General features: G+C 45.3%; 1 protein-coding gene across 4 annotated transcripts in view; it reads right to left on the bottom strand.

Moving 5' to 3' along the window:
• The window catches only part of DTNB (dystrobrevin beta), a 178,728-nt gene that overhangs the window by 13,928 nt on the left and 140,011 nt on the right, over window positions 1-24,789 (bottom strand). For 2 of the 4 annotated variants that reach the window (XM_060250852.1, XM_060250868.1), the window contains 2 exons: window positions 24,246-24,266; window positions 1,478-1,637 (listed from right to left, as the gene is read on the bottom strand). In XM_060250852.1, the coding sequence (XP_060106835.1) occupies window positions 1,478-1,637; window positions 24,246-24,266 (181 nt within the window). The remainder of the gene's footprint in view (window positions 1-1,477; window positions 1,638-24,245; window positions 24,267-24,789) is intronic. The other 2 variants (XM_060250860.1, XM_060250876.1) reach the window with 1 other exon arrangement.

The following is a 24,789-nucleotide window of genomic DNA, read 5'->3' as shown; positions in this document are numbered from 1 at the left end:
GATCCTGTCTCGCACAGTGTCCAACCAGCTCCACCTAGAGGCCGAGGTCTATCCATTATATTGCATCCTGGGAGTCAGAGTTTTAGGGCCTCTGAATGTGGAGGTTCTCCTCAGTCAGCATGGCCATCGATAGACTTATCCACTACATTCTCGGGCAGCAAATTCCACATTGTAATCACTTTCTGTGTAAATAAATATTTCCTTTTGTCTGCCCTGAATGTACTGCCCATCAGCTTCATTGGATGCCCTCAAATTCAACTATCTGGGAACAGGAAGAAATTGTTTCCTTTGATAACTCTCTCCACCCTATGCATAATTTTAAAAACCTCTATCATGCCCCCTCCCCCTCAATTGTCTCTCTTCTAAACCGAAAAGTTCCAAATTCTTTAGCCTTTCCTTACAGGGAAGGTGCTCCAACCGCCTAATCATCTTGGTTTCTCTCCTCTGTACTTTTGCCAGCTCTGTGATGTCCTTTCTGAGACATGCTGACCAAAATTGTTCACAGTATTCCAAATGAGGCTGCACCACAGATCTACACAGGGCTGTTATATCGACCTTTTTATAGTCCATCCCTTTCCTAATAATCGCTAACAAATGCAGTAACAATCCTGCAGGATCTCAGTGTTGACAGCAACACTGAACTGTTAAAGGGTATTCTCTTCTTCAGGACTAAAGCACTGGGTACCTTAAAAACTCAGTCCTGTTATCAGCATGGAGATGCTGCAGGACTGTGACTGCAGTTATTAGTGTTTTTTGGAACCATACACCAGTTAGTGCAAGATGGACTTCTATAAAATATATATCATACCCATCCAATGTGCTAAGCATGGGTAACATGGAATTTCATGTTATAAAGAAAAAAAAATATCACAAAATACATAGACTGCTAAGGCTCATTCTAAGTTGGCTCCTGGTGAAGGTTTTTTATGAAAACAGACCCACCCGCTGTTACTGAGTTCTGTGTGGATCTCCAGTTTGATCAGTTATTTGGTAGAGTATCCAAATTAACCAGCTTTTTTTCATGTGAACATTTACATAACACTCCTTTTTGAAAACAATCCTAGGCATCAAGTCCTTGTTTATCATTAAAATGGACTGTTCCAATGCCTTTGGTTACAGTTCATGTAGGATAACCATCTTTTTGTTTCTGCAAGGGTGGAACTAGCAGCCTGTCCTCAGATGAAGTTTTGTGCTATGAAGTCACCTGCCATTTTGTCTGCGTCTGACACCCACGAGATGGGGAGGGGGTTAATTCACATTTCTCAAGCTCTTCCCCCACCCTCCATGAAATTCCTGTGCTACATTTAAATCCAAATAGCTCACATAATAGCAACACTGATTTCCTCTATTCTACTGTTCTCCCACCCAACAGAATGTTCACATACATTACAACAAATAAGCAGTAGGGCACTGATAGTGGAAGATACCCTCAAGAAACAGTCAGTACCTAAATTATTTCATATGATAATTTACTTGCCTTGTGCAAATGCTTCCTGAACATCTCCACCAACGCCAGCAAGTGAATCTTGGGGTACGTGAGTTGGGGTGGAGCCTGCAGATGTTGACCTGACTGGCATAGGCATTGACCGGCCAGCCCCGTGCGTGGGGGAGGTGTGTGGAGAACTTGCAGCCTGGGCCTAGAATAAGACATACAGCCCAGTTTAGTTGATACTCTTCCATTTAAACAGTGTTTCCAAACAAGCAAAATGGCAACTGTCAGAAACCTTCCCCCCCCCCCCCCCAATAGATTCTCTAATAATCTGACTGACAAATCCTGAGGCAAAATTGGCTCTAACAAGAAATTTGCTCCCTTAAGTACTGGCTAGGGCAGGGAGAGCTGTGGGAACCACATGTGACTGTTTGATCTGTGGCTCTTCAGGGCTGTTTCTCAGTGTGGCATCCACCTCATATTCCAGGGAAATGGGCAAGATCTTGGGGTTGGCAGGTGGTTCCCACCTTGAAATGACAGAGGGGCTGGAGAACAGATAAGATGCAAGCCTTCCTGAGCAGTGGGACTCATAATGAAAGTAAACAGCCAATGCCTCAAGGGATGGAAGAAAACAGACAATCCTCTCCAACAATCTTCACCTTCCCTGCACCCTCTACACTTTCATCCCATCTCCTCAGCTGTTCAGAGGAAACCAAATTGGCCACAGAGAATGGCGAGTAAAACCATCACTATGGCAGTCACCTGCAAGAAGAGCATGCTGAAGGAGCCGCAGTATGACTGAATTCAGCACAAAGTCACTGCCCTGCTGAAATGGCTGCATGAATCAGTGCTTTGCCAACAAGAGGAGACTCATCGCCTCTTTTAAAGGCATCAGGAGCTGTTACCAAGAAACAGGAGCTGTTACCAAGAGTGCCTCACATCTGCACCAGCAAATTTCCCATTGGCATAAAGTCCCCCCCACACACACTGCAATCCAGTTATCATGTCTCACCAGAATAAAATACCCCTGACTGATCCACACTGCTCAATGGTGGCTAAAAATTGGAATTTAATGCTGCAGGAATTAATCTGCTTTCAGATACCAAATGAGTGTGCATTTTAGGGTATCATAGACATTTAGACTGTTTCCTGTGCGGCACCACAACCATCTTCCAACAATACATTTTCATTGCTAAACCTTTCAGCGTGTAAGGAGTTCTCCTAGCAGAAATTAGTACCATCTCCCAAAGGTATAACACATGTACAATTGGCATTAAATGCTGCCTAAGTGGAATTTCACAAGGCATTCTCCAGGGGCATTCACATCACACCTGAACAGATTCTAGGGAAGGAAATCTTCAGCAAGATTTGAGAGAGGGTGCAAAGATACATGGGAGAAAGGCTGGGATATAGACTGAGTTTGCATAAGCAAAAATGTTTTAGACGGGAGAACACAGAAGGGCTTTGGCTGCACACGGATTCCCCCCACCAATAGGAAAAGGTGGGGGTAAATGGCATTGTTTTACCCAGAAACAATTTGTGCTTGACAACACTGTGCCTACCAAGGTACAGAAACAACCCAAGACTGTGGAGAAGATGGGCACGTGCTCGGTCCGGTGCAGACTGCAAGAGATCAATTATGCACGTCGGCTCAAGTGGTAGAGCATATGCAATTGCCTGTAAGGTCCCAAGTTCAGCTCCAGCATCTCCCCTTGAAGGCACTCAGGAAGCAGGGCTGGGAAAGGCCTCTTTTCTGCCTGAGACACTGGAGGAGAGCTGCTGCCAGTAAAAACAGGCTGACTGGACCAACAACCTGGCTCTCTATGAAGCACCTTTACGTATTCAGCACAGCAGGTGAACCACCAGTGGATGTAAGCCCTAACAGAAGCCATATGCAGTCTAACAGTGTCTTACCCATCAAGATGCCTTGAGTGCACAGGAAAGGTGGGTATGCGCAACAAGAACTATGAAAGAACAAGCTGATGTTTGTATACAAATACGCCCACAGCCCGCCCACCTGCCAAGTAGTTACTTTCTGAGGGATATTCTGTAAAAGCACCTGGAGGTGAGATGGGAGAAGGAAGGGGAAAGAGCCATGTGGGGCCTTGCACATCTGGACTCAGCGGCTTCTACTGCCCATTGACTGGAAATCTCACCATCACTGGAAAGTGGCCTCAGTCAGGAAACACTAAGACAACAGCAGAGCTCCCCTCTGCATCACAATGCTGCCCTTACTTGGCTACGTGAAGACACTTTAGCTTATTTGTGTCTCTGTGTTCTCCTACGTGCTTGTGGCTGTCTGGGGCAGAACACTCATGACTAATACCATAATTACCCCATTAAAAATTTACAGCCCCTGCACATCCTCCCTTATTCAGTTTGTGCCATTTCGTCTGGCCTTTATCCTTTTCTTTCCTTTCTTCTTCTTCCTTTTTTTTTTTAGGAACAGGCCTTCCCCCTGGCTGCTATGGAAACCATGCCGTCACTGGAGCAGAAGGAATCCAGCAGCAATACCCACGGAGGTGAAATGAAGTCAGCTTTTACACAGCTTTGCAAGATGAATGGTGAGGGCTGTACCAAGACAGCTGGACCTGAGGGGAGCAGAGTGGGCTTTGCCAGACTAGACCCAGGTTCTTTACAACCTGGGACCACCTTCTCCACTTGCACCTGCTGGAATGGCCTTGGGTCAGCCACAGCTCTTGTAGAAGCTGTCCTTGTAAGGGCAGCTGCTGTGAGAGCTCTCTCAGCCCCACCCACCTCACAGGGTGTTTGTTGTGGGGGAGAAGATAAAGGAGATTGTGAGCTGCTCTGAGACTGATTCAGAGTGGAGGGCGGAATATAAATCCTCTCCTATACAACACTCTCTCCTATACAACCCCCAGCATCTGGTCATGTCCCCAGAATAGCATATCCTGTCAGAGCCTCTCACTCGACAGGTACAGACATCTTTGACTAGACAGAGCACATTTTCAGTCCACTCTGGCTCTTCAGGAGGAGCTTTCTGTGGGTCAGCAAGACTCTCTTCAATTTGTTCACTTTTAGGATGCAGTAAAGACTTTTTTCCCCCAGGGGCCTTTTGGTTTTGTGTCATAACTGTGTTTCAGTGTTCTTTGGACTAGAAGCTACAGAGACACGTATCTTGCTTTAAAGTACTATGACCTGAAAATGCGTTTTAATCCAGAATTTGTGTTTTATGTATGGAAAAGCAGCATATAAATGACCAACAAACCATATGTTAGCCTTTGCACTTGCCACGCAATTCCACAACTGCCCCAGTTTGGTGTAGAGGTTAAGTGCGTGGACTCTTATCTGGGAAAACTGGGTTTGATTCCCCACTCCTCCACTTGCACCTGCTGGAATGGCCTTGGGTCAGCCACAGCTCTTGTAGAAGCTGTCCTAGTAAGGGCAGCTGCTGTGAGAGCTCTCTTAGCCCCACCCACCTCACAGGGTGCTTGTTGTGGGGGAGAAGATAAAGGAGATTTTGAGCTGCTCTGAGACTCTGATTCAGAGTGGAGGGCGGAATATAAACCAATGTCATTGTCTTCTTCCTCCTCCTCGGCTAGCCGGGTGCAGGTCCAAGGGTCCAGCTCAAAACCAGCAAAACTTCTCTTGCTCATAACTGCATTGATAACTGAATCCAGCTCTATCTGAAGTTGCTCAAGCCGATGACCACACAAAAAGAGACAGTACTTTGGAGAAAGGAATATGCCCTTCCCGGTATTTCACAATGCTTTGGAAAGAGGGGGAACCTTTGGGTCAAGTCATGCCAATGTCCATCATCCCAGGTTGCCTGGCTGAGTAACAGCTGATAGTTTAAGTGGCCATCACTGCAAGTCAGCAGCTTAGTCTCCTCTAGTCTGTTGTGGCAGATTCACATTAATTGTTTCATAGGGATTGTTTTGTAGAAAAATAGGTGGTGGAGCTCATCCAGGGATTGTTATGTGGCTGCAATACTATTCAATGGACAAGGAGGTGGAACTCTCAGAAGGAGGAGGAGGAACTCTCAGAAAGGTTCAGGAGTTGTGCTCTTGAGAGCTCCCACTGAATCTGAGGCCTGCTGTTTCATGATCTGAAGCTGGGGTCCTGGCCATCCAGTAACAGACAAATAGTTTGTCATCCTTTGATAAGAATTGTGCGAGCAATCCCTGAATTCACGTCAATTGCTGCAGTGCTCACAAGAAGAAACAGGCAATGTGCAAAGTATATCACAGCAGCTGAGGCTTCTCTCTGGGCCACTCCAGAAATGGCAGAAGATGTACAATTGCCCAGTTTCCATAAAAAATGATGTGTGTAAGAACAGCCCTGCTGGATCAGACCAGTGGTCTTACACTATGGCCAACCCATTACTACAGAGGGCCAACACCAGGAAATAGAGGCCAAGGCCTTCCCCTGATACTGCCTCTTGGCTCTGGTATTCAGAATTTGACTGCCTCTGAATGTGGAAATGTATCAGAAAAGCTCTACCTGACTCTGTGCTTCTGTATTGCAAAGGAAGGGAATCCTCACACTTTAAGCCCTCCAGTTATGACAAATGTCCCAGCCTTGTTCCTGTGGTTTTACCTTGGGACGTCAGTGCATGATCATTAGACTGAGACTATGATCTTAGCACCAAGAGAAAGCTGGTATGAATATTATTTAGAGTTGGTGTTGGTGTACAATTTATATGACTGTCAAATGATCCATCATTAGGCAGAAGAATTATATTTTAAAGTCTGCATATATACTTTTGGATAGGTCCCCTCCCCCAAATAATTTTTTAAAATTTTCCTCCTCCTCTCATGCTGGATTCTGGCATTCAAATCCTTTACAGGAGACAATCCCCCTCCTCCCATACAAGAGAGTTACAAGGTAATATATGCAGTATATTAACTGAAGGTAATTTAACTGAACAGAGAGAAAAACAATGTTTTGACAATCCCAGAGCAGGATTCTGACACACCTTAAAAGAAAGCTTCTTATCCACCCCCACATGCATCCTTTTCCAATACACCCTCCCCTTCCATCAATATTAGAGAAGCCATATTCTTTGGTAAGGAAGAAAGACAGCAATTAATTTAATTAACCTGCATCCCAGCTTTCATCCAAGGAGCTCGGGATAGCATACACTGTTTTCCTCTCCTTGTGTAGTACATGAGGCTGAGGATGTGTGACTGACCAGAATCACCCAGTGAGCTTCATGGTAGAGGGAGGATTTGAACCTGGGTCCCCCAGATCCTAGTCTAATGCTCTATATCATGCTTTCCCAGAAAAATGTGAGTAGCACTGCAGATTTTGAAATGAAACACTACTAGCCATTGCACCAGCTCTCCCTACAGGTCCCAGCTCTACCCGGGGAAAGAGATCAAGCAAAACAACAAGGATTCTCTTGGGACTCCTTTGGCAAGAAGCAGGAACACAATGGAGAGAAGTTGGCTCCTATAGTTTTCATGCCTTTTTTTCTACCTGCAGGCCCACACAAGCCTCTAAAGGCAATTCACTGTGATTCAAAGGTTTCGAATGACAGAACCAACAATGGCACTGTTTGGATGCCTCTTTGGCAGGTCAAACAGCTAGCGTCTTATCTGACCCCCCCCCCCCCCATGACTTAGCTACAGTGATCCATGCAACGGTCACTTCCAGATTGGACTACTGTAACTCGCTTTACGCAGGCTTGCCCCTGAGGCTGATTTGGAAACTCCAACTGGTGCAAAATGCGGATGCACGGCTAGTAACTGGACTGCCTTTACGGGCAGGCAGTCGGCTGATGCTGTGCACATTGCACTGGTTACCAATTGAGGACCGAATCCGCTTCAAGGTTTCGGTATTGACCTTTAAAACCTTACGCGGCCTGGGACTGACATACTTGCGGCCAGGTGCAGCTATGTTATTAACTATCTGCATAGCACACTCTTACACATGCACACAAACTAACACATATCAATACCATGCCTGCCTCAGATTCTTTGTAAGCTCAAGCTATGTTCAGTTGCAAAACTGTGGGAGAAGATACCTGGGGGTAACTCTACACTGGGGCATGACTCCAGAGCCATAGAGCAGAAACAAGGTACTCCAAAATGCATGAGATAAATCCAAAACCATTGAAAGATAAGATCTGGGAACCCTAGCCAAGAGCAGGACTCCAGGCCACCTATTTTTCAGCTCTACTGGTCAGCTGACCTCAAGCCTAAGGAAGTAAGATCAGATTAGACAAAGAGGGAGACAGGCAGAAATACTGGCAGGTGGAGAACTGGAGGGTGGGAGAGAGAATGACACATCCCGGAGACCTGGATGTAAAACCAGCCTGCCAAGTCCAAGCTGGGTCCAAGTTGTAGTCTCAGAAACTAATCAGGATCAACAACCAGGATGTCAGCGCTAAGGACCAAACTCCATGCCATCAAGTCACTTCCAACTTATAGCAACCCTACAGAATAATGACCTCCAGAATGCCTTATCATTAACAGCCTTGGTGAGGTCTTGCAAACCAAGGGCTTCCTTTACTGAGTCTATCCGTCTCATGCTGGGCCTTCCTCTCTTCTTACTGCCTTCAGTGTTTCCTACCATAATTGTCTTTTCCACTGAGTCTTGAAAAACCAAACTACATCTTATATTGCAATAGCATGTATTTATTATGTCTTCATCCAATTTATATCTCTCTCCTTTCTTCCATCATGGACCCAGGAGGTTTTGCATTCAGATGCTGAACAGACTCTGGACTGGCTTTGTTTCAGCAAGTTTGCTATTATGATGAGCCTTCCATCCACTCCCTGGGACTTCCACACAGTTTGACTGTTTCTCCATTCTGAGCAGCTATGTCCCCCCCACCCCCCATTACAGTTCCCCCTTTCCCCAACTAAGAACCAGATTTAATTCCACATAGAAGCAGATTTAATTCTGCTGTTGGGTTATAGAAAAACTAGTGCTTCTGGAGGGGTAAAGAACCACATGCAGACTTGGCTAAAAGCAGCAGTTCTTAGCACACCACTACCAGGGTGCGAAGTCTGGTGAAAAGGTGGGCATCAATGTGTTAGCAGCATGATGGCAGCAATGTGGGGGAGAAACCATGTGGGAAGCTAAACTTGGGTTATTTTTCTTTAGATTGATAGAATTCGATTTTACAGACAACTTGGCTGTTTTTTTTAAAGTTTTTTTAAAATTCTGCAGTCTCAAGACCAATGTGTGACTTCAGCTACTGACTGGAGGCCAAATAAACTCTATCCCTCCACCGTCACTTGGAAGTTGAAAAAGAAATTCCATTACTACAGAGCACTTCCCATAACACCAGAGGAAAAGCTGGAGAGCTACAGTCCAGATGGAGAGCGCTTGTGTACTTAACAGGTAAGAAGGATGGTAAGGGCGTGTGTGTGTTCCTGCGCTTTCCATTCCATTTGCCACTTATATGGGATGCAGGATTAGTCCCAAGGCATTCTGGCTTCCAAAAATCCAAATGGCACTAATTAACATGGAGCAGTTTTCCTGCTCTCCTTCATTTCAATGGAACATATCACAGGAGAAATTCTTGGTGGAGTGAGCCCACATCTGTCACATACACTGCTGCTCTTAAAGGTTGTCTGCTACATTTTGTTTCCCGGTATTAGGGATGCCGGCCTCCAGGTGGGACCTGGGGATCCCATGGAATTACAGCTCATTTACAGGCTACGGAGATCATTTCTCTTAGAGAAAATGGATGCTTTAAAGGGTGGACTGTATGGCATTGTACCCCACTGAGGTCCTCATCCTCCCCAAGCTCCAACCCCAAATCTCCAGGAGTTTCCCAGCTTAGATCTGATGATCCTACCCCCCTAACCCCTGCTGATGGCTGGGGAAGGAGGAACCTGGCAATCCTGATTAGGATGGCTTTCTAAGGGGAGGGCATTTCAAGACTTAAACCTCCATCTTTCTTTATTTTGGGAGAGGTCACAGTGGGATGTATCTAACCATCCATGCACTTCCCTGTTTGCCCCCCTCCAGATTCAGCCCAATAAGCCATCCTCCCTATTTTGTTCTTGAGGAAATAGCACAGGAGGCAAAGTAGATGTCTGCTTGGGCGGCGGGGGGGAAGGACTGCTGCCTGCTCTTCTGCAAACAGAAATGCTGTTCAGTTGGAGGAACTGTATGGTTGAATGCACCCCAATGTGAACTAAAAGTAATTTAAAAAAAACTTCTTTTATCATACAGCACAGATGATAAAATTAGCCCTAAACCCCAACTCAACAAACCAGTTAGAGCACCTATTCCTTTGTTTAAAAAGCCCATCTAACTTATTCAGCCTTGCAAAGCCTATGGAAAAGGAACAAAACGAGGGGGCCTCCCTGACAGGTTCAAGAAGGCCATTCCATGAGGGAGGAAAGCACTATGGAAAAAGCTGGAGAGCTGGCAGTAGCTTTCTTAGCTGCGTGCATGATGGCACCATTCAACAGACCTCCGTTCACAGAGTGCAGCTTCGGCAAAGGAACATACTGGGAGAAGTGGGATGCAGCAAATGGCATTGTAATTCAGGAGAGAGCTTCCCACTGATTTCCGGTCCCCTTCTGTTCCAAATCGTGCTTCACCTTAGTCCCTCCCAGTGATCTGGGGTTTGGGGTCTTTCAGAACTCCCTCCACTTTCAGCCTGCCTCTTACTTAAGAGGGAGTAGGTAAGAATCCCCTAAGTAGGTAGAAGAGGTTACATTTAGTCAATTAAACCTTTTGTAGGTCTGGCATAAAGGATATTTTCCCTTCCTTTGTGACTGTGGTGAGTTATGAGTCATGGTAGCAAGTGAAACCTGCTCCCAAAGCAAGGATTTTGCTGGCAATAGCAGTTTAGCTATAGCAGGGCCTCTCATCCTTGGACAGGTTGAAAAGAGGAGGCCACATAACAGCAATAGATAGCCTCACTTGACAACCCCACCCTGAACAAGATGGGATGAAGTGTTGAGAAATTCACAACAGGAGCCTTCAGAAAAGATAGTGTATAAGTTTTTGTGTACCTCCTGAGTTACCTGTGGCTTTTCTTTGAACTTTCCCAAATCTCTTTACTGTGAAGGTTTGGGAAAATCCCAGCAAAGCCTGGCTCACTTCCAGGTGGGTGTGAAAGTCTGGATTTTTCCATTCTGCCCACACAGCAGCCATTTCCCCTGTCCTAGCCCACAGAGTACCCACATAAACACCCCACACACAACAGGGGCGCTTTTAAAACAAAATGGTGACTGAGTATTGATATATCATTATAATGTCATAACCATCTGTGTATCAGATTCTCTTCACCCCTAGCTTCCATTTTTAAATCAAGTCTCTATCCCCTTTTGTCATGCCTTTCCCCTTATACCTCCACAACAAAAGAGGATAGAGACTTACTTTTTAAAATAATGAAAGTTGAAAATTCAGAAAATTTGATACAAAAAAACTGTTGTAACAACACTCAATTGCTGATTAGAAAAACAACCACCCTGAAAAAGTCCCAGTGGTGCAGGGATCAGCGAATAGCCACAGCTAGAAGACTGGGGCAAGGAAGCCCCATTTCTGCTGCAGTGTACTGGCGGCCACAGCAGCAGTTCCTCTGTGGAAAACACTTGTACCTGGCCTTCTGGTGTTTTATGTCTTCATTATGTTTTACTTTATAAGCTGCTTTATTTTATAAGCCTCTTCAGCAAGGTTCCCAGGAGAGGCAGTGCTGGAATTTTCTAACTACATAAATTCTGCGTGCAGAGCAGTTATAGTCAACTGAGCCACACCCCCTTTCCAAATGAACTGAATCAGCTCACAGAAAAACAACATTCTGATGACAAACAGAAAAAAATGCCAAGACCATGGCCATACAGCCCGGAAAAGCCTTTGACAACATATGGGGGGGGGGGAGTTAAGAACAGAAAAAACCCTATGGAAAAGGATACATTTAGTCCAGCATTCTATTTCATGCAGTGGCCAACCACACACCTCTGGAAAGCCCACAAACAGGGAATGAAAGCAATCCCCTTCCTCTACTGTCCCCCTCCTCCAAACCAGAAAATGGTGTTCAGAGGTGCACTCTTTCTTAACAGGGAGGTTTTATCATATCATCATGGCTAACAGCTGTTGAGAGACCCATCTGTTTTTCATGAATTTGTCTTGTTCTTTTTTAATGAAACCACAAGCTAATGGCCAACAGTACTCATCTTTGTGACCGTGAAGTTAACTATACATAATGATGCACTTCCAGCTAGACTCAAATCTATCGGCCCATCAACTTCATTTAGCGACTTCAAGCTCTACCATTACTTACTGGAAATGAAAAAGACCCTGAATGGAAGACTACTCCCCCCACATGTTATAAACACACACAAAAGTTATTACTGGATGTAGCTGTAACCAGTGTTCCATCTAAGGTGAGTTAGTGTGAGCTATCTCACAGATTTTTAGCCTCCAGCTCACACATTTTTGTCTTAGCTTAGGAAGGATGACCCCAGATCACACTAATTTATGCAGTAGCTCACAACTTTAATGCCAGTAGCTCACAAAGTAGAAATTTTGCTCACAAGACTCCACAGCCTAGAGGGAACATTGGTTGTAACCTGTATAACTTTTTTGGTGTGTGTGTGACATAAAAACCTAATCTTGCATTTGAGCAAATGCAGTATCTGCACATCAAAATTCAAGTTATATTTTAAAAATGCAAGTTATAGTATTATGAATAAAGGAACAAAAAAGTTCAAGTTTATGTCAGGTAATCAAGGAAAAGGGAAAAACTAAAGGGTTAAAAGCCCCTGAGAAAGATGGAAGTAGGGAAACTTGGAATTAAGTTAGGTGAGGAACAAGTAGAAGCCAGTGAAGAAAACCTTCAAGGTTTTGTCTGTGACAAAAAGCTATGCAAAAGGAGAGCAAAGGCATCTAGGAGAAAACATCAATATAGAAGGAGAAGGAAAAGGAAAAGCATTGGGCAGAATGGGTTGAAGAGCTTTAGGCTAGAAGCCAAATCCCTCCACAGCCAACTTCTTTCAAAATAAAAACTGAAGGTTTGAAAAACTTAAGATTTTTATTTCAAAGAAAGAGTTCACATGTTGTCCTCTCCACAGTGAGAACAGAATGAGTCCCTCACCCCATTCTGAAAACTAAATGCTGAGACAGACATCAGTGTTGTGTTTACAAAAGGCAGGGCAGGACAAGCTTTTAAGGAAAAGAAAATGAAAAAAAAGCTCAAACATTATCTACGCTTCACAGCACGGTACAAGAGGCAAGATCCCTACAGAGACAAATCACATGAGATTTTTACACTGCTTTACAAGAGATGTAAACATGTTCTTATACAATATCAACACATACACTTTTCAGACCAATGGCAATCTTTCCACGATTTTTTTTGCACCTATTTTGTGAAACAATCAAAGGAAGAGATATCTGGTGAATCTCTCTGCAATCATACTCACTGGGTCAAGAACCAGTCTGGTGATGGCTAATGTTACCAGACTAGGACCACTTCTTAGCTGGCCACCAGTTCAATGCTAGGAGATACCTGGATGGTGGCTTCTTGCTTTCCTGTGGGGAATCAGATCAAGGGAGGAGACTCAAAGCAAAATGGCTCAGCAAGCATCACTCCCAGTGGCTGAACCAGGTAGGGGACAAACAAAGGATGGAATCACAGAAGTAGGTGGCGGATGCTGGACGCCTGTGGAATGCATCCCCCCCTTTTCAAAAGCAAAGGTGGGATGAAGGGTAAAGTGACAGGGCAAGGGCTGTAGCTGAATTAAAAATATTACAGGTTGTAATAATAACAACAACAACCTTTTATTTGTATCCCACCCTCCCCGCTGAAGCAGGCTCAGGGTGGCTCACGTAGCATAACATAGGTCATTGTAGAGCTTATTCCAGAGAGCTGAATTTTTTTAAAAGCCCTGTTTCTCTGCCATCACTGCATCTGCTCAATGTCACCCAGCAGAACTTGTTTTTTTGGGGTTTTTTTAAGTTTAGGAGTCTGCTTCCACTCTAGTCAGTAGAAACTGTGCATATAGTGTGTGCGTGTGTGTGGAGGGGAGATCTTGACAGCTCACTGTGCCCAATTCCCTTTATGCTTTGCAAAAAAACCCCAAACCACTTGCATCTGCTCTGACTTGGGACAAACAAGTTAGATACAAAGGGTGACACTTCTCTGATCCTGAGGGATACTTTTCAGTTGGATGTGAACAAGAAGGTCCTCAGAGGAGTGAGGCTGACAACCAGCATGCTGAATGTTTTTCTTCCCTGGTTGCAGAAGGTGCCAGAGAGAAGGCTGGCAAGATATTATATTATTACTTCATTGCTTTATTTATACCCCACTTTTCTTCCCAATGTGGACCAAAGCGACTTACCTACTTCTCTCCAATGTTTTATCCACACAACAACCCATGGGGTAGACTAGGCTGAGAGAGTATAGAGGAGGAGGAGGTTTGGTTTGATACCCTGCCCTTCACTACCCAAAGTAGTCTCACAGCAGCTTACAATCACCTTCCCTTCCTCTCCCCACAATGGACACCTTGTGAGGCAGGTGGGGCTGAGAGGGTTCTGAGAGAACTGTGACTGGCCCAAGATCACCAGCTGGCTTCATGTGAAGGAGGAGTGGAGGATCAAACCCGCTTCTCTGGATTAGAGTCTGCCACTCTTAACCACTGCACAAAATTGACTTAAACTGGCCCTGAGGTCATCCAGCAAGCTTCTTTGCAGGGATGGGGATTCAAACCTGGGTCTCCTAGATCCTAGTCCAGCATCTAACCACTACACCATATGAACAAGAGTCATGGAGGAAAAGGACAAGTCCTCTTGTGGATCAAAAACAGGCTGATTAATAGGAAGCAGAGAATGAGTATAAATGGGCAATTTTCACAGTGGAAGATGGTAAGCAGTGGGGTGCCACAGGGCTCAGTACTGGGTCCCATTCTCTTTAATTTGTTCATTAATGATTTGGAGTTGAGAGCAAGCAGTGAAGTGGCTAAGTTTGCAGATGACACTAAATTGTTCAGGGTGGTGAGAACCAGAGAGGATTGTGAGGAACTCCAAAGGGATCTGTTGAGGCTGGGTGAGTGGGCGTCAGCGTGGCAGATGAGGATCAATGTGGCCAAGTGCAAAGTAATGCACATTGGGGTCAAAAATCCTAGCTATAAATACAAGTTGATGGGGTGTGAACTGGCAGAGACTGACCAAGAGACAGATCTTGGAGTCAGGTTAGATAACTCACTGAAAATGTCAATACAGTGTGTGATTGCAATAAAAAAGGCCAATACCATGCTGGGAATAATTAGGAAGGGAACTGAAAACAAATCAGCCAGTATCATAATGCCCCTGTATAAATCAATGGTGCGGTCTCATTTGGAATACCGTGTACAATTCTGGTCACCGTACCTTAAAAAAGATATTATAGTATTGGAAAAAGTGCAGATAAAGGCAACTAGAAAGATTAAAGGTCTGGAACACTTTCCCTATGAAGAAAGGTTAAAACACTTGGGGCTCTTTAGCTTGGAGAAACGTAAACTGTGGGGTGACATGATAGGGGTTTACAAGATTATGCATGCGATAGAGAGGGTAGAGAAAGAAGTACGTACTTTTCTCCCTTTCTCTCAATACAAGAACTCGTAGGCATTCAATGAAATTGCTGAGCAGTCGGGTTAAAATGGATAAAAGGAAGTACTTCTTCACCCAAAGGGTGATTAACATGTGGAATTCACTGCCACAGGAGGTGTTGGCGGCTACAAGCATAGACAGCTTCAAGAGGGGAATGGATAAGCATCTGGAGTAGAGGTCCATCAGTGGCTATTAACTCAGCTTATTGTTGGAACTCTCTGTCTGGGACAGGGATGCTCTGTATTCTTGTGCTGGGGGGGCACAGTGGAAGGGCTTCTAGCCGCACTGGTGGACCTCTTGATGGCACTTGGGTTTTTTGGCCATTGTGTGACACAGAGTGTTGGACTGGATGGGCCACTGGCCGGATCCAACATGGCTTCTCTTATGTTCTTAACAGCAGAGCCATTGTATGCCTTGCTGAGGAAGAGAATGCTTTTGTGCCACTTTTCAGAAATTATCCCGATGCCTCCAACATTACTATGAATACTCTGAATTCTAATAGCCTGTTCCTGGGCAAGGTCTCAGCTCCAAGGTCTCTTAGATGAAATGGATTATCCAGACTCTGCAGTCTGATTTCTGGCCTAGTTTCAGCACCGAAATGCAGTACTGACTATCTTAGCTGGGAATGTGAGCTCCGGTCAACTATCTTGAAGCACTCAGCAGTTTTTGTTCCTGTCAACATTCATATCCTTTCAGACTGCCAGGCTGGTGTGGGATTGAGAGGTGCCATTCTGTGGTAGTTCAGATTGTAACTGGAGGGTAAGGTCCACAGGGCTTTTATCTTTTTATTTTAACCAGTCCGGGGTGTGTATGTGTGTCTGTGTGTCTATGTGTGTGTGTGGATTAGTGACAAGCAGAGCATACATTTTAAAGTAAATACACTGGTATCCTTAAAAAGTCAGCCGTTACATGAGCAGAGTAAGCAAAAAAATCTGGATTCTCCACCACCTGAATTCTGGCACAGCTGCAGCACGGAAGAACAACAGGCTGACCATCCCATGGCTCAAAGGCCACAAAAATAAAACCAGGCCATATCATAATCCTGCATGCTCACCCTCCCTAGCCAAGATTCATGGGACCTTGCTATGCAGAGGCGCATCGAGCAGGACAAGGAAATGGGGGGACACTGGGAACTGAAATGCATTAGAGGGCCAGACTGGCTCACTCCCAAGGCATTCTGAGTAATTTAGGAACAGAAAACACATCTTGGACGTCACGCTAAAAATAATATCGGCTTGCCACAACATTTCATTCTCACGGGGCTTCACCAAGAAGCTGCACAGAGAAAAATCTCTGATGGAATCAGTGGGGGTGGGGCAAGGAAGAGGAAAGAAAAAACCCTCCCAACAGAGGATGCCCAGTTAGAATTCTAGTCCCGGGAGAAGCAAGCCTGACTGTAGGGGTCAGTTGCTTGTAGATGTATTTTCCCCAAGCTCATTGGTGGCCAGTTCTGAAGAACTACAACTTCTCAACTGGAAGAGTTCTTTAAGACCAGTGAGAGACAGACAGCTATTTTGCCAGTTACGTGTCCATACTTTTGAAACCCAATAAAGGGATGATGCATTTGTAGCAGAAAAGGATGCTGAATATTGAAAGCTGCTTGTGAATTAGATTGGCAGTCCACTTTGATAAGTGTTTATTAGTCTGACAGCAGCTCTCCCAATTGAGGCCTGTTACCAGAATGGCGTATTTTTAATGGGGGAGGGGAACCTTGATTCCTCCAAGGACTGATTGGCACAGACCACTAACCCTTCCAGGGCTAAGAGGGGATTCTCAAAGAGAAGTAGCACTCTGGGTTCTTCAGCTCTCAGGTTATGACCTGTCACTGGGCTGAGAGGAGAGAGATTCAGCAGGATGAGTGGCCACTGTACCAAGCCAGATAGCACTTTGTGGTTTGCTGCCCACTGCTGGCTTCCCATTAGACATTGTCAAGAAAACAGTGATAATCTTCTATTCGATGGGATGAGTAGCTCAGCTTTTAAGAGTCTCCAGTTCACATTACATTCTGGAGCTACTTCTGCCCTCTTGCAAAGACTAGCTGAACCACTGGTTCTTCCCTACCCCATTTCTCTTCTTTCCTTTCTGGACCATGGGATTTGCTTCCTTAGGTTCTTCTGGCAGCAAACACAGGCTCCCCAATCTTACCTAGGTAATGCTAATATAGGACTGATGCACTGGCAGAGGAGCTTAACAGACAGGAGGAGGGTGCTAAAACCCTTCCTCTTATTATCTGCTTTCTTACCTACAACCCCTCCTGCCAGCTACCTAAAGGCTAGACTGTGAAAAAGGCACAATATGTGCATTCAAAAACAAACAACACAAATTCCACTGCTGGGAAAGCAGCTCAATCAGGGAAGGGTTAAACACATTTGTGCACTCACCCAAGCATCCCCTCCAAATACTCACCACACACATATGGGCACCACACTCCAGCACAAAACAGACTCAGGAATGAGACTCTGCAGAGGTAAAGTGCCATTCTGACCTTTCCTTGATCTTCAGGGATAGCCACAGATATTTGGCATGGCCAAATCCAAGTGGCACAACCAGTCCACCCCCTCCCTCCCCGACATGTACCCTTATTTCAGTGTGAATTTATACAGTCGTAAGCTATTCTGGGGTAACTATTTCAATTAGGAACCAGACATGGGGCATGGCTCTCTGGGAAGTGATCCTTCTCTTGACACACGACTGAAACATCAGAGTTTCTTCGCCCAGACCTATCTCATCCATCCATCTCATTTTTATCCTGTCTATCCTCCAAAACACTCAGGGAAGCATATGCAGTTCTTTCCCTTCCCTAATTAATCTCCACAAGGTTGAGAGAGTGTGGTCAGTCTGAAGTCAACCCAGTGGGTGACTGAGTGGGTCTTTTAGATCCTAGTTCAACAGTCATTATGCCACACTGCCCTTCAAGGAGCCCAGAGACTTATTGTCTTTCCTCACCTCAAGATAGGACTGCCTGAGCTAAACAGTTGCTTCCTATCCCAGGACAAGGCTCTGGCCTGGCCGTGCCACTTCCTTAACCTCACACATGATGCATTTCCGTTTTGCCTCTATCCTTTGCAATCTCCTGCAATTTTCCAATAAAAGACCAGCTGCTCTTATCAGCCAGATTAGCTCCAGCCAGTGAAACTGCCCTCCCCTGTGCCTTGACATGCAAAGACTCCCACCCGGACCAGGAGGCGCACCCTGAAAATCATCCCAGTGGTCTGTAAACGGATGAACTTTGGAAGTGAATCCGTACAAGCATAGAGTGGTGGGAAGGGCAGGGATAAAGCCCGGACTAATTGGGCAGGCACCTTTTATTCTAGGTGGAAAACCAGCCCCTGTGCGCATCAGACACAATTTCTGCCTTCAAAAAGGGCCCTTATGCTTCCTCCTGTCCCCTTTCGTTGTGTAGTACAGTAAAGCATCCAAGAACAATCCCCATAAAGGGGCCCATAAAAAAGCTTATTACTTCAGCAGCCTAATAACCTTTTCCAAAGCGTTAATAAAACCCCCTGCTAAAATCTAAAGCAGGGCTGTTATCATGGCAACGCAATGAAAGAGGCACTTCATCCATACATTGCTGTCTCCTGAGCGCATGGAAGGCAGCCAGGTAGCAGATGGCTGGTGTGGACAATTCCCTTCTTTCTGCTGCTGCATGTTTAAACAAAACAAACAGCATCGTCCTCTTGGTTACTGGCTTTAGAATGGCTGCGGAAGACACAGCAGGGAAAGGTGCTTTCTGTGCAGCCAGGAGAGGGGGGTCGCGGCATGTGCTCCTGGCGCCCTGACAGCAATGTACAGTAGAGGGAGAGAGACGTGCATGGTCCATTTCGTGTGTTCTATTTTTGGGCCTCTGTTGGCACCGGCTTCTCCCAAAAAAAGCACAGCTGCCTAATCAAATGCTGGAGTAAAAAAGAGCAGGCGGGATCGACGGGATTACAAGGCAGAAGATTGCCGTCACGTCGAGCGGTTCATATTTAATTGTGCAGAATTGCATAATTAAATTAAGTGCACCAAAACACACTGGGGGCCTCACTGCAGCTGTGACATTGGGGGGGGGAGCCTGCATGTGGGGGCCCTCCTGATGCAGGCAGCCTCCCTGGCAGCAGAATGCAGGAACCAGAAACAGTTAAAATGGCGGAGCTCGTCAAGGGCTGAGCGGCTGGGCTTGCGTGCACACGCCTGAGAGAATCCCAAGATAAATTTAAAACAGCTAATCTAGCAATTTTTTAAAAACACATACACAAATTCCTGCAGACCCCCTCCTCAGCCTCGTCTTCTTCTCTCCCCTCCCCCCCACAAGGCTGCACACAAAGTTTGAGGCCAGAGTAAATGACTGAGGCATTATTCTAGCCCAACTCCTCCCTTCAAAAGAGGGAGGCTGCAGCAAGAAACCAACACAAACTCTTCCGTAATGATTAACTTCTGTGAAGCAGAAATTGCTGACTGGTATGAATAGATGGGTGACTCCTCAAAGTGAGAGCTAGCTCTAAAGAGGGTGGGTAACAGAGGCCCCCTTCCAAAAGAGCAAAGCTATTCTTGTAAACAGCTAATTCTGCAGAACCCCTGGAGGGTCCATCTCATTTGGGAAGAGACCAAAAGACCATCTAAATCCAGAACTCCGATGAAAGGGCAAGACTACGGACACCCAGTCCTGTCCCCAAAGACATGAAATCTAAACTACAGGGAGTGCCACAGTCAGAGAAGAGGCATAAGTGCAGAAAGCGGCCTGCAGGATAGATTTGTTTTTGATTCTCAAGCAGAGGGCCAGAGAACTACTTGAGGTAAAAAATAAGGAGAAAATTATCTTGGCTTCAAATATGGAAATCAGAACCTGAGCTCAACCACCCCCTGAGCCCCTCCACTCCACGAGAAATTTCACCGTAGTACCGAGTCTTCACAGCCACAGCTCCAAACTCTGGATGTGGTGATCCTTGACATCCCAGAGAAAACAGAAGAGATGGTTTAAAAAGAAAACATTTACTTGAGGCTGTGTGGAGGATTCTTCACAAACAGCCCATCCTGTGCTGAGGCTTACTCTGTGTTGTGGAACATCAAGTCAAATTGCGGCAGCCTTCATGTGTCAGTTGTATCAAAGTGGAACAGCTTCGCTGTGATCCACTTGGCTGCCACAAGCAGTTCTGGGACAGCATTTGTCCTTTAATAAAACAACTTTTTATGACCCCCTGACCATCCCCTGTGGTGCCCTGACGGATGAGTATTGTTACCCAGACATTTCTGCAAGACTGCTTCCTGGTCTAGCTTGGCATGACATCCTGAGTGCTGGGAAAGTTCCTTCAGAGAAGGCCTGTTTCTTTTGCTACAAGACGACCTGACACTCCAAGTGGGGAATGAGCCATGCAGATGGCTAACCCATTTCAGATCAAGGAATGCCTTCTGGCAGACTGAAAAACCACCTATGCAGGGAATATACCCAGAAAGAGAATCCCAAACAGGGCACTTGTGCTCTCACCCATCTTCACAGCAGCATGTGCATGTATGCCTGTTGTCTATCATTACATATCTGATGTTCCATTAGACGTCCAACACCTTGGGGCTTAGACTAGAATCCATAACTATATCTTCTTGGCATGCTGTATCATCAGGTTAGATAGAGGAGAGAACTTCACTTCAGGAAGGCTCAGGATATCTCTGGGCAGGGCAGATCCGTTCTAGCCAAAGAGTCAAGGGCCCATGGGGAACAATCCACCTTTCACCTTGAGCCACCAGCAGCCTCCTGTGGACCTTCAGTTACCAAAAGGAAGCCCATCGACTCCTTGGAACTTCCTAGACTTCCCCTTCCTCAGCAGGGAGAGGCAGAGCTGTCTCCCACTTTGTATGACAGGTGCAGGGCAACAGCAGAAGCTGGCCAAAGCTGACCACCTCTCCAGCCCCTGCTTTGCCAAGTAGGCTGGTTACTGGTTCTGATCCCAAAGGAAGAGGTTGTTTTTCCTACCACAACTTGGTTGGATAATAGACAGCTGCACTAACCTCAGCAGCACCAGCTCCCTTTGTTTCAATTTTTCTTCTTCTGGGATCAAGGAAGCAATAAAACCTTGGTTTTACCACACAACGAAGAGACCAGATGGCACTGCTTGCATCCAACATTCCCATAACTGTGGTCACACATGGCCTTGTCTTCCCTATGGGATTCAGAAACTGAGACCAATGAGCTGTTCTCTTCACCAGCTTTGTTGCCATGGCTGGGCCACACCCTTGTCCATTTGCAGGAGTTCCCAAGCCTCTTATGAATCCATTTCTCAGATGGGCAGCATTTCACTACTGCATGCTGAAAGCCATCTCTGCTACTTTTCAAAATGGCCTTTGCTTATATCAAAGTTTTTTGAGCAGAAATAGCCATACCTGAAAGCGTTAATCCTAACCATCCTTTCCTCTTCCTCTCCTGAAAGAAGCAGGTACCAACTAGCAGCTGATGAACTGGGAACATAAGGCTGTCTGACAAATGACAGAGAATGAGGCCATTTCCCAGCTTCCTTCCTGATGTGGAAGTACTTGAACCTTGAAGGTCACCTCTTTGGCAAATTCTGGTTGTGCAAATGTTCTAACTGCAGATTCATGACTTCTGGTGTACTGACTCAAGCTACTTTTCAAATTTCTTTCAGGACAGGGAAAGCTGCATATGTAGCCATTCTGTCCTCATTTCAGGGAGCTCAGAAGATGCAGTTCCCCCTTGCTAATTTTATCCTCACAACTACAATGTGAGGCAGGTTGCTCTCTTTCTTGGCCAAACTGGCCCAGATTCCAAATGGAATTCCAGACTGTGTTTACCACAACAAACTGGTTCACAACTTTAAGATGCTGCAACACTGTTGTTATTTCAAATTGGCCTAAGAACACTCAGAGACCACCATGACCAAATGGGAGGCTGAACCCAGGCCTCCCCAGTCCTAATCTGACACTCTAACCATTACCCCAACAGTGGCTTTTAGTCATAATCACAGAGTATATTGGGAACACTCAGTAAACTGTTCAAGGTCTTTGGAGAAAAACAGGCTGGGCAAACCCCTAACCCAAATGCAGTTTGGAGAAAACACTGATTATTGGAGGAGCCTTTTCTCCTGGGATTTTGGCCAGCCTTGCATTCTGCTTCTTAGGATTCAGCCAGGGCCACAGGGGCTCTCACAGAATCCAGTATTTGAAGGCTGGGAGAACAGTTAGATGATGACTTAGAGGAAAAGTAGAAGAGGACCGTTCAAATGAGACTCACTGTCCCATTCAAACAGAGACAATCCTTTCCTCTGTGATTTTTAACAGACCACATCAAGACACTTCTGCTGTGTCCCAAATTGTAACACTGCTTACAGGACCCAGCTGTTGCTGACAAGTGTGTGCAGCACCCCAGGCCAGATTGACTCAAGATTCATTTGTGATGACATATATATGTGTTTGCTTCCTGGGTGCCCAAGACCCCAATCTAGAGTCCAATTTCAGTGTTCCACCACAAAAGCCTCTAATGGGGGCGAAACACAGTACCCAGCACAGCAGACACATGCATACCAATATGAATCTCTTTGCAAAAATGTGGTTTGAATATGGTCCAAAAGTTTGCTTTGTTTTCCCTCCCCCCTCTCTACAGATACACATGAGTTTGCCCCACCAGAGGAGCAGGAGACTGAGAATGGCCTAGTCATGTGGCACTGCAGGAGCTCTGGGAAACAAATGCATCTCTAATATTGACCTTATGATGGGCAATGTTCCCTCTAAGCTGCAGAGTCTTATAAGCAAAAGTTCTACTTTGTGAGCTACTGGTATTAAAGTTGTGAGCTACTGCATAAATTATTGTGCTCCGGAGTCATCTTTCCTGAGCTAAGACAAAAATGTGTGAGCTGGAGACTAAAAATCTGTGAACTAGCTCACACTAATTCAGCTTAGAGGGAATACTGCTTATGGGGTCTTCTTTTGCACACCAAAACAACCAGCTCCAATTTGTTCATATGCTGATGATTCCCCAAAACAAAACACTCAGAACATGAGCATGTTAGAAAGTTTTTTGCATATGAATGCTGGTACTGAGCTTGCTTTAAAGGGGTCAGTGGATTTTCTCATTGGGAGCTTCTGAACAAGCCTTCTACAAGCTATGTCCCTGCCTGTGGAATTAAGATCACAGGGAGATCCCCTCCTGTCATCTCATCAATTAAAGATGCTCATTTGGTGAGTAAACAAAAGAGGGCCTTTTCTGTGGCAGCCCCACAAGAATGGAAGAGCTCCCCCTTCACTACAGCCCAGACCCCTCATTGTTGATTTTCAGGAGGCAGTTGAAGACTGTTTTATTTACGCCTGCATACTGGTTGATTTAGCTTTTACTACTGGCAGTTCTATTTGAACTGTGACTTTTATGGGTTTGAAAATTCTTGTTTTTATTGTGTTTCCTATAATGTTTTATTGATATCGTAAACCTCCTTGAACTCCCTCAAGGGAGAAAGGCAGCTATTAAATGCTTTAAATAACAAATAAAATAGTGGGATAGAAACACACATTTGCTATACCTGAGAATCTCCCTCCTCTTTTCCCAAATGCAGTTTTTGGGCTATGCGTCAGTGTACATTATTACAGATGTGCAAAACAGCAAGCCAAGAATCTGAACCTTTCTCACTGGCTCGGAAACCTGCATCAGTTCTGACAGAAGAGACGGCTGGCTTCTTCAGGAAAGGAAAAGGGCTCCCTCTGGAGTAGACTCAGAGTTAATGCTGGATGGGACTGGCAGTGGGAGGGTTGAAGAACATCTCTTAAGGAAGAGGGCAGGCAACCTCTTCTACGCTCCTGCACTGGTGGTACAAAGCTCATAAAGCAGATGTTCTGGCCAAGGCTTTGTCAAAGCATCATCACACAAGGCCTTTGGGGCCTCCAGCGACCCATTCATTTTTTTCATGCATTGCCTCGTGCAGGACTGAACAGGCAAATGCCGGGATCCCCCCTCCTCCAAAAGGAAAGCAGGTCCTACATCAGGCTAAACAATGCAAAGAAAGGGATTCCAATGATGTGAGGATCTGCATGTCCGGAACTTACTCATCATGCACTTTCCGTGAAAGATAAACTGAACGTGCTCATTAGTCACCCATTCAAAGAAATCAAATTAATTTTGAAAAGCAAGCAAATGCACCAGGGTTGAAGGGCACATTCATTGCACAAAGAATGAAAGTGGCCAGGTTTGGAACACTGAGGGTGATGAACAACCCCGCACCGGAGACTCTGCACCAACCTCAGCTTCTGTGCCTACAAAATGAGAAAATTGTACAGTACTCTCATGCAGAATCAAAGCAAAAATTGGGGGACATCAACTTACTGCCTGCTTTTGCTCCTCTTCCTAAAAACATGGACAACAAGAAAATATGAGAAAGACAGAGAGAGAGAAACCAGACAGTTAAATTGCTACATTGAAAGGAAGCACACATAAATGCCCAGGCAACACTGGTGTTCAACGACACAGAAGGACACAGAGAACTCGGGTACAAAAGGTTATAAGGAACTGCCTTCATATGCAGAGTCAGACCATTACTGGTCATTTTGTACAGCCTTCTCCACTTAAACCAGCACAAATACTTCATGTGTTTGGCAGCCAGAAATCTCTCTCCCAGTCTTGATACCTCAGGCTTTCTAACTTGAAATGTTCCATAAGACTGAGCCATGATTTGAGAGCATGACAGACATAGAGGCTAGATTAGAATAGCCCTCAATCTCATGAGAGGAACCTTTTAAAAAACTGGAGGTGGATTCTCATCAAGGTATTTGATGAATTTGACTGACAACTATAAGAACAGCAAAGTCTGTTCCTAGTGAAACAATTGCAGTCTAATTTATTAAACAGAGTGGTCATGGCAAGAATAGAA

Source organism: Heteronotia binoei, chromosome 1 (assembly GCF_032191835.1).
Source record: "Heteronotia binoei isolate CCM8104 ecotype False Entrance Well chromosome 1, APGP_CSIRO_Hbin_v1, whole genome shotgun sequence".
NCBI classification, from domain to species: Eukaryota; Metazoa; Chordata; class Lepidosauria; order Squamata; family Gekkonidae; genus Heteronotia; species Heteronotia binoei.
This window is presented reverse-complemented; position numbering and strand designations above follow the sequence as displayed.